The sequence below is a fragment of the Palaemon carinicauda genome, chromosome 2, assembly GCF_036898095.1.
Source record: "Palaemon carinicauda isolate YSFRI2023 chromosome 2, ASM3689809v2, whole genome shotgun sequence".
Classification (NCBI taxonomy): domain Eukaryota; kingdom Metazoa; phylum Arthropoda; class Malacostraca; order Decapoda; family Palaemonidae; genus Palaemon; species Palaemon carinicauda.
In genome coordinates, this window is record NC_090726.1 from 135,460,174 (window position 1) to 135,471,247 (window position 11,074).

General features: G+C 34.2%; 1 protein-coding gene across 1 annotated transcript in view; it reads left to right on the forward strand.

The window, feature by feature from the left end:
- The window catches only part of LOC137627239 (A disintegrin and metalloproteinase with thrombospondin motifs like), a 69,243-nt gene that overhangs the window by 26,727 nt on the left and 31,442 nt on the right, over positions 1–11,074 (forward strand). Inside the window, 1 exon segment of the mRNA XM_068358323.1 lies at positions 4,314–4,377. Within this exon segment, the coding sequence (XP_068214424.1) occupies positions 4,314–4,377 (64 nt within the window).

Below are 11,074 nucleotides of genomic sequence, written 5' to 3' on the forward strand. Positions count from 1 at the left end.
GCATGTTTATTTCTTTATATGTATTTATACTGTTCTAATATATATGAGTGTATATACATCCATAAGTTAATAAATCATTGTTCGATTTTGTTTTTCTACAATCAGTCCAGTATTTCATCATTTTTTTGTTCAATGGCTAACAGCGATAGGAAACTGAAAACATCGTGAAAATTAATATATTCAATTTAAGAAAACTTAAATATATGTCGTAAATGTTATGCTCATCCATATTAGTTTAGATAAGGATAATGTTGATTAAAGTTAATCTGCATGCTTTACTTTATGCTCCTTTTTTCATCTTTTTGGTTATAGTCATGGAAATTTAAGAATTTTCGTATTCATGCATAACCTCCAATTAAAAAGTATGGATGGTTCTTTTGATGGTTCGAACTTGTTCAACAACAAAACTTATACCAATAATAATAATAGAAGAAGAAGAAGAAGAAGAAGAAGAAGAAGAAGAAGAAGAAGAAGAAGAAATTTGAAAAGGATAAAAGGAAATATAACATTACCAAGGACAAAAATCATTCAGGCAACAAACTAAATTACGAACGATAAGGACTATCTAATTCAGCCTTTTTATTACAACATGTATATTTCTTTCCAGCATGAAACAATAGTAGTATTTCTTGCGCCGTTCGTGAATTACTAATCGTTAAATCCAACGGTTAAGATTACACTCGCGGAAGACAAACAAGAGTCGAAGGTTGTTCAGGACAGGGAACAGAAAAAAGGACGTGGAAGGCAAATGGAGAACTGTAATTTCTAAGACTTTGAAAAGGAAATGTGACTTCTCGTCCATGCACAGCCAATTCGAGTAACAATAGACCATAGCAGATGAATGGAAAAGTTATCCTAGTTACAAAGCTAACGTGACGTTACTTAATTGGTTTTGTGAATTATTATGAGAACTGGATAGAATGATGTGTGTAGGATAGAAGGAACGCGTGATGGCAGTGTAACGAATGTAGTAATAAAAACATGTCTGTAATCTTTTTTCCTATCATCAACGTTTCGTCTTCCGCTAATATTATTAGGAAAAAGAACAGTTTATGAATGACGGAAATAAATTGATCAAGCTTCTATGTAAATAAACGAAGACATAAGTTCTGAAGGTAATCATTAAATATGATATCTGACGTATGTTTGGTTTTTGGGTTTACCAAATAATTTCATATATTACTTGATGCGGAAAGATGATGTTCATTTCCCAAATTTATGGAATTAAGTTGTCATTGGTTTTTAGAATTTATTCTTGTATTTTTCAGCTTATTGTATATCAATCTTTACTTATTTGAACCAAAGTGGGATTTTTTAAAAATATTAATTTAGAATCAATCTTTTTTTCATATTCAAATATGATAATGTCATCACCTGGCCTACCATCATATATCATTTGTCAACAACCTTTAGTTTACAACGTTTTTGCAGTTTACCTTAATATCACAGCGATCTATGTCCCTGAAATATATTTACATATATTTTTGGTCACAGTTTCACTTAACATTTAGTTTGAAATTAGGTATGATAAATTATCTGTGTTTTACAATTCTTATTGTATAATGCATGGATCAAACTTTCGAGGTTAATATAATGATTTAATATTTTGCGAACAATGAATAAATTGAAATAACATTCAAGAATAGGAAATAAATTATTTTTCTTTATTTTAAATGCCTAGAAGTCCCACGCCCTTATATCGACATGCCTCTCAAGCAAGGAACTCCCAAACACAATTATAAAAAAGCTCTAGCCATCAACCTCGTCCTCCCCCACCCTAAGAGTCCTGCCAAGGTCGTCGCAACAGGACAAAACTCCCTCTCAAAACTTCCACCTTTCAAGATCAGTGAGAGTGGTGGATGAGAGATCATTCGGCCATGAAATGGAAGGTGGAGTCGTGGGGACTGTTTACTTTGCAATGGATCGTGATTTCTCTCGCTCATTACTTTCCAAGACTCGGAAAGTTTGCTTGAGGTTTTTAGGAAATTACTGGATTTTATTCTGTTTCTTTAATAGGTAACAAAATTTGTGAGATTAGGTGCAAAGATAGATTGATGTCTTACATCAGTTTTTTATCAGAAAGGTTTTGTTGAAACGGTGTTTTGTTTCTTGTGATTGAAAAGAATACCTATCTGCTGTTTCAGGTAAAAGTAGTAATGTTTGTTATATACATACACCTTGACTCTGTATGATGAGTAATGTTTCCTGGATAAATACGACAAGAACAGATGAAAAACTCTAGGTTTTTGTGGAGAATGTTTCGCAAGCACATTTCTTTATTGTGAAATCAAAAAGACTTCAGAAGGTCATTGTTAATTAGCTTGCAAATTTTTCAGACTAAAATGAGCTAGTTTTTATGTTCCTCTTGGAAATAAAAATATTCAATAACAATGTATTCTATATTAGTCTTAATGTAGAGACGTGTTTAGTTCATGTTTTTTCTTACTTGTCGATCTTGGACGTGTAAGATATTTGCTTCGAAAAACGATCCCCGAAAATGGTATTCCATTGGGGTTTTGCGTACTTTTTTTTTTTACATAGCCTCCTCTTGAAGGCTTCTACCTAACTTCCTTAATCCATATAAAGTAAAAGCACATTTCTCCTGACCAAAAAACAGAAAGGTTGATGAAGAACCGTCATGAATATTGCATCCAAAGAGGAAGCTGTACTCCGCTATGAGTAGGTTTGAGAAATATCTCAGCGGGGAGTACGAACGAAAATTTCACGGTTATCATTATCCTTGGTGCCTTCTTATTCTCCCTTGTTTATCATCTGTTGTCCTTTATTTTTCTCTTCCATGTTTAAAAAAAGAAAAGGTTGAAGATTCAACAGGAAGGAGGAAATGAGCGAAGGTTATTTCTTGCCATTCCTTCTCCATCTTTATTTCAAAATTCTAACGAGGTTGTATTAAGGAATTTCATATCCTGCCTATCGGGGAATAGTATCTAAACAGAACATAGATAGAGAGTAAATAGCGTTAGATGATAAGCAAATAATAATTGCTGTTCTTGTTGTTCCCGACATGGTGAAAATTAAACATCATGTTGCCATAATAATTCAAGAGAAAAACTTTTAAATATTTGCCTCATGAACTTGCAGATTGAAAATAATGAAAAATTGGGTGCTTAGGCAAAGAAAATGAAGTATACGAAGACAGGATGTCTGCTGAATAACTCATATTTACAAGGCTACTACCTTTGAAAGAGAAAGGACAGAAACATCGAGGTTGCAAAATATTCCTAACTCAAAATATTAGGTCAATGTAAATACTTTAATGTTCCTTTTGAACCTTAGTCCTAAGAGCATATCAAACGATGGGATACACATTAGTGCACTCTTTATATGTGCACTCACTCTGAGATAAACGACTGGAGTATGATGAATCCAAATTTATTCCTTCTCCATCTGCAACTACTACTTACATATTTTATCGTTTCATGGTATTAATGGTCTTGTTTGTGGTGGGTTACAACCAGGTAGAAAAAGGGCATAGGGGTGGCGACTTCATTCCACTGTAGATTTATCAAGACTGACACCAGGAGATTCCTCTTGCATGGGAAAAGAAGTACAGTATGATTAGAATATATATACATGTATATATATATATATATATATATATATATATATATATATATATATATATATATATATATGTATATATATGTGTGTACGTATATTGTATATATATATATATATATATATATATATATATATATATATATATCGTCATTAAAATCCGTGTAATATGTCCATTTTTAAAGAGAAATGTCTTTAAGAAGACAAAATCTCTCTCTCTCTCTCTCTCTCTCTCTCTCTCTCTCTCTCTCTCTCTCTCTCTCTCTCTCTCTCTCTCTCTCTCATTGTTGCAACGTTTAGTGCCCGATTTCATTATACTCAATGATGTTATCGAGAAATGTTTGTGAAGTTCTCCTGTCAGAACTGTGGAAGGCCACTTAAAAAATCAAGATATTCACTGTAGCATTAAAGGTGACAAGGACAGTTCATCAAGGTTTTTGCAAACCTTTGATTATGGAGAGTTGGTTTTTGTCTTATCCTCTTAATCTGTTGTTCACTTATTTGAATCAAATGGACTTAGATGGCCATTACTATTAGCTTTTGGGCCTGTCCGACTCTGTTTTTTATCTTTGATAACTTTTTTTTATTCTTAAATTTAAAGTTGAGCTGGGCAATTGACTAAGTCTATCGTCAGTAATACTCTTTACTATTATTTCTTATAATAATGTTTATTTATCGCTATTAATCATTATTATTTTTTATTTATGATTTTTAAACACTTTTTATCTTCTTTACAGATTCATCAATCTATGAGCACAGAGGAACTACAAAGAATTTTCCATGTCAGTTCTCACGACGAAGGTAAATATTCACTTCGGAAATTTAGCCTCTTTTATTATGATCTGAACCTACTCACTATTCTTACATTTTGGAGAATTTTGGATCTTTAAAATTTCTTAATTCATTTTACTCAATCTGGTATTTGTGGGAATTATGCAATCATTTTAAGATATTTCTCATTTACGTTGATAGCCTTCACGAGATCTATTTTGCTGCATAAATTATTGAATTTACAATTTTCATAACTATACCATTGAAAAATAGCGAATTGAATATACAAATCGTTTTGTAAAACTCATTTACATATATAATATTCAAAGATCGTCATTACATATAAGAGGAACTATACGATCCATGTTGACGTTGCATTCGGTGAAAAAAGGAAAGAATTGTATATCCCTGTCCATTCGTCATTTGAAAGTGGAGTCCTTGGTGGATTTCTCATCGTTTTTAGTCTCTGATATTTATGTATGAGCCATTTGTCCATTTTCTAACTAAAGTATCGAGGCCATTCTCTTTTACGCTTGCTGGGTAACTAAAATAAATATTCAATTTTAGAGTTTGTGTTGACTCTGATCCCTGATCGGATGCCTATAGATTTTTTTTTAGTTTACTGGAGCCTTCTTGTTTTCAGAAATTTGATATGAAATTTTGTTATCGAAATTTCCTTATATAACTTACTTTGCGTGCGAGTTAATTACCGGTAATTACGTATCCCCTAACCTAGCTTAACACCATTCAAGCAGGGCATAGTGTAACATGAGCCAAATCAAGTCTGCTTCTCACAAGACTTGATATTGCAAAGCTGTAACTCAAGCTAACATTAAACACGCCAAAACTTAATATGATCGGTAGTAACTCAATACACATTTGTGTCATATTGTTTTGCAGTTCTATTTTCTTTTAGCAAGGAAAGATTATATATATATATATATATATATATATATATATATATATATATATATATATATATATATATATATACATATATATATATATATATATATATATATATATATATATATATATATATATATATGTGTGTGTGTGTGTGTGTGTACTTTATATATATATATATATATATATATATATATATATATATATATATATATATATATATATATATACACACACATATATATATATATATATATATATATACACACATATATATATATATATATATGTATGTATGTGTGTGTGTGTATGCGTGTTGGAGTTTGTCTGTTCATCTATCTGTGTCAATGGGTGTGTGTGTACACAATATATTTATTACTTATCATCTTTACAAGAAAAGAAAGCTGAAGTGATAAAACAGCAAAAGTTCAGTCGGGAAGTTAATACCTCGTATCACCGTCAACTATATGTTTGGGCTCCGCCAGCTATCTCTTCTCGATGCCTCTCACGTCCGATGGGCGTGAGAGGGGCGCCCAACTGGCATGGGCACCACTGACCAAAACTTATTATTAGTAGCAATACAGCGGAATGTTAAGATGAGTCTTGGGTGAATCTCACCCCTCCTTAGAGGTCATTCATTCGAATTGTACCGACGGACAAAGTGAGTCTCTCTCTCTCTCTCTCTCTCTCTCTCTCTCTCTCTCTCTCTCTCTCTCTCTCTCTCTCTCTCTCTCTTTGTATTTCAATCATCTGCAAAATCGTTAATCTATTTTAGCGTTATTATTCTTTATTTTTCTTATTAAGAAATGGTGAGTTCATATTTAGGGAAAAAAAAGACTACATGCTTGCAAAAAGACATAAAAGGGCTCTAATAACTAAAAAAAAGATGAAGGGAAGACAATGACAATAAAATGAAAACTAGCTATCAAGCAAATAAATAGATACATATACTGTATAAACACCAAAAGTAAATCGTAAAAATTAAGTCATGGCATTTGAAATAATGTCACAGTCTCCCTTCCTGGAACACTGTTCCATAGTTTGGCATTAAATGAAATAAAGGACCTGAATGGGTATGAACGAATGGTTCTCACTTCATGAAATATAACCTCCCCGACCGAACGTGCAACTTGCTCTATGCCATTATTATAATCGGTCTCTAAATAAATCAATCCCTTTGCACTGGTGTACGTTTGTTTGAACGGAAGTAAGTAGTGAATTTGGTAAGTAGATGCATGGTCAGGAAGAATACATTCTCTTTGCTCGTATTTCACGTTAATCAGCTGAACGGTACGTAGTCATAGAAATATGTACGATTTTTCATTTGTTTGCCAGTGCCCTAATGAATTTTTGTACGCCATCGAAAGTAATAAACTTTTTTTTTTTTTTTTTTTTAACGTAGGCTACCCCACTAATACCATCCGAGCATTGAATATCATCTAATAATGATAAAAAAAAAATACGCAATAGTGAACATGTTTTGTAAAACCTTCCAGGAAAATCTGTTTTCTTGTAACGAAGAAACTTGTGCCATTTAGAAACTTAGGCTCCAGCTGTTAGTAAACAATCTATAAAGGTTGATGTCAGAAAGAGGTTCTGCGACTTTTCTCTCAGATGACCTCATTCCAAATCAGGTCATCAACCACTACCAGAGAGAGGAAGAGAATGAGAGGTCAGGAGTCACCAGCATTCTCGGTGACCAGTGGTAATTTGTACACAACTGTGGGCTGTGGACGAACTGGCACCTTGCCCAAGACACGGGAAAAGACTCTGAAAATTCAATGTCCGTCTTACACCCGACCTGTGAAAATTCAATGTCCGTCTTACACCCGACCTGCCACAGACTAATGAGCGGGACAATTTTATCTTAGTCACCCGAGGCTGGATAGTGGCCAGTGACTCCATAGCTTATATTGTCTGATGGAGAATTTATCTGGCGTGAAGAGATATAAAATTGCTAATCACAGATCCTACTATTTGCACGAGCTCACCAACCAGTTTTGCTCGAATAGTTCCCTCAAGCAATGTACTATTAATAGAAAAATACTGCTTGAGTAGGAAGCGTGAGAATGTATCGGGGGGTTGGTTTTGATTATCCTGCGTGCGTTGGAAAGGCCCTAGCAACTTGAAGCTGCTCCATCCTACCTACAAGAGGAAAGGTAGTGGATAGCCCCAGGTGGGATAATCAAATGAGGGGCTAGGGGACGTAGTAGGATAGCCATTCATTGTATGTCGTTTAGATAATTGTCTTGGGAAGGTTCCATAGATATGATTGCAAAGACTTTTTATATTCTAGTTAAGTAAGAGAATGCTTGCACAGTTTTTCGTACTGGGGTTAACCCACTGCTTTCAGATTGTGAGACTGTTGCCAAGCAGGAGCATTCATGGCTGATCAAAGTTACGAAAGAAGAAATTCAACTTTCAAACGCTGTTGTCTGTGTTACATGAACTTAATTTCACAAAGACAGACACGTACATCTATTTCGAAGACAATAAAGGTACATGCTTACATAATTGAGAGAATCCTTTTAGGCATTCGTTTGTAGATGAAGGTCAAAGTACACAACCTATTAAACAAATGCCATTCTCGGTCAAATGTCTAGAGGTGAGCAACGGAATTCTGATTCTATGATTCTTGTTTCCAACTGCAGTACCTCATACCAAGGATTCTTAATTGAACGTTTAATATTCATGCACCGTGGTAAACCCCATATCATTGACCCTTTGATGGTAAAGAACCCTCTTAAGTTGAAGTCAGTTGATGTCCAATCCATTTGGATTAGCCGGAGTCCAATGGTGTCGAGAGTAAATTGAGAGTCCCTGTTTCATATTTTAGCTGCAGCAAAGGGACAAGGTTTGTTGTATAACTGAAAAAACTGAGAGTTACTTATGGAACGAGTGGTCTATTTTCAGTAGTTATTTTAGGTCCCCTCTCTAGTAACTTGTAACAAGGTTCCAAAACGCCTGTTTCGTCGCGTCTTATAGTTCCAAAAGGTCTAAAATATCATTAATTTTATAAGTAGGATGGAATTTAAGAAAATCCAGAACTGAATAAAATGCAAAAATCGTACAGTAGGTGACACGAAAAGGTTGTCAGATCTGCCCATTTTTGTAGTAAGTACTATTTTCTCCCTTTGCATCATTGGCTGGACAACGGACTTTTCTATACCCAGTCACCCGGATACTACCTGAGTATCGCGGTCTATGCTAATACTATATTTCTGTCTGTTATGTCCAGCTAATCTCTCAGAGACGTTAGAGCCTGTTATCATGTAAAGTTATCTTAAATCACCTGGAGTTGCATTGTCTTCACGGTACAAAAATACATCGGACATTGACGAGCAAATTAATGGGCTTCTTTGACTGACGGCCGTAAAACAGAGATAAGCATCCTTTAATTTTCAGACTACAGAGCGATATCGATGATGATGAAATTTATTATTATTTTAGTACTATCGGTAAATAAGTGCTTGCAACGTAAATCTCACGTAAACTGTTTAGAATAAATAAACGAATTGGCAACATTGGATTTGTATTGTAAACGATTGGTGATCCAAACAGGATGTAAGTTTATCAAAGAAATTAGGAATTATTTTTAATTTTTAGTGCTAAGGTTAATGCGTTGTTTTACTGCCAATAGCTATACAATCAAAACACAAGTAAACCATAAATTGATATGAAAGAAATATTGTATTTAACATTCATGAATATAGGCTATAAAATGTCCTTCCTCACTAATTTTTATTCGGTATAATTTTTTTTCTGGCAAAGGAAATCCTTGGCATTTTATGTACAGACAGAAGGTAAAAACACAAACTAATTGTTTATGGAAACAAAGAGGATTTTTTTTTTATTTCGGAGGAGTGGCGGAGGATGTTACGCTTCGCTATTTAACCTATTTTTTTTTCTTTGATGGAAATTTCCAAGATTTCAGATTCTCTCTCTCTCTCTCTCTCTCTCTCTCTCTCTCTCTCTCTCTCTCTCTCTCTCTCTCTCTCTCTCTCTCTCTCAGTGAGAAAGACACAAACATAACACGAAGTTTAGAGCCACCCCCCTGTACCATCTCTCTCTCTCTCTCTCTCTCTCTCTCTCTCTCTCTCTCTCTCTCTCTCTCTCAGTGAGAAAGACACAAACATAACACGAAGTTTAGAGCCACCCCCCTGTACCATCTCTCTCTCTCTCTCTCTCTCTCTCTCTCTCTCTCTCTCTCTCTCTCTCTCTCTCTCTCTCTCTCTCTCTCTGGTTAATGCATTTCACGTCCTCACGCTGTGCATTATTTCACGGGTAAGATGCACTATAACATGGTGGAGACAGTTTACTGCTCTCGTGATGCTGTCATTGGCTAGCAGTCGGATTCCAGCTCCTCAATTGCTCACGGTAACCTTTTAGCAAGTCATTTTCTGCAAAGGTTATCGCATAATTATAACTTACGTTAGTGGAAGGTTGCGGTTGATTATAGCTTATGACTTGGGGTTTAATCTGAACTTTGCAAATTTGCCTTTTATGAAAAGTGATGGAATGAACTGAGATAAAAATATGAGTTTCTGTTATGCCAGGTGTTATTTTTCATTGGTGTAATACTGTTTCCGTGCATATGTATTTTCTGGTTATCCATTTTTTAATTTGTTTAATATAACCAGGGATTATTCTCGAATTCCTCAAAATTGTGTGAGTTATTCTTACATTTTCTTGAGTTCCCAATAATTGCTGTATCATTCTTCATCATATTGTTATCGTGACGAAAGTTACACAATAAATCAAAATATTCAGTTATTCATCAAAGGAGACGTTTTTTCTTTGGAACACCTAAGAAAAAGAAATATTTCAAGAAAATATAATTTCATTCACGTAAATATACACAACCAACCAAACAGAAACTTCGAGAAGAATTATACAAGCACATTTCACGCGGCAAGGCCCTTTGCTACTTCGATACTGTCTTTGTCCTACATCGGCACCAACCAACCTCTGGAGACGCCCTCCGTCTGAGGTCAATGTCCTTGTTATCCCTATCTCTTAGATCCGGGTATTCTTGACGTCCTCCTAACAAACTTCTTTAGGTGTCTGCAAATACATGTCTGGTCGCTAGTATATACATCAGGCGGTTTCGGTTTATCCGGTTTTGCTCGAAGCTTAAGTTGCAAATCAAGAGGAGGAATTTATGTTGTCTCATTATGCCGTGTAATTCCTCACGGAATATGCAGGCGTTATATCACACACACACACGCACACACACACTCATATATATATATATATATATATATATATATATATATATATATATATATATATATATATATATATATATATATCAAGGTATTTCCCTTGAAAAGCGGGTGTCTCCAAGATACATTAAACCTTCCTTCGCTATCACATTTGGGCTTTTTGTGTTGAATTGTTGATAATAAACTCCTTTAGTGGTATATATTAAAATGGTTTTCGACAAACCTTCATAACCTGATTGATATCACATTTTTCCTCGTTTTAGTTACTCTATGTTTAGAGTACATCTATTATTTAAAGGTTAATTATGCTTACCTTGTTAAGGTCATTAACATCATATAAATTTTTCATGGTGATTTTTACTTCAGTTATTCGGTTTCTTTGCTGTTTTTGTCTCCATATTTATCCCAGTGGTCAAAATTAAAAATGTCCAAACAATTTTTAACCCAAAAAAGCTAGTCGTTACGTAACTTCTTATTCGAAGTGAGCTGCACAGGAACAGATAGCGTTATTACGGCAGGCATTACTGGAAAGTACTTACAAAAAAAAAAAAAAAAAAAAAAAAAAAACGTAAATTATGTGTGCATAAGATTTCCAT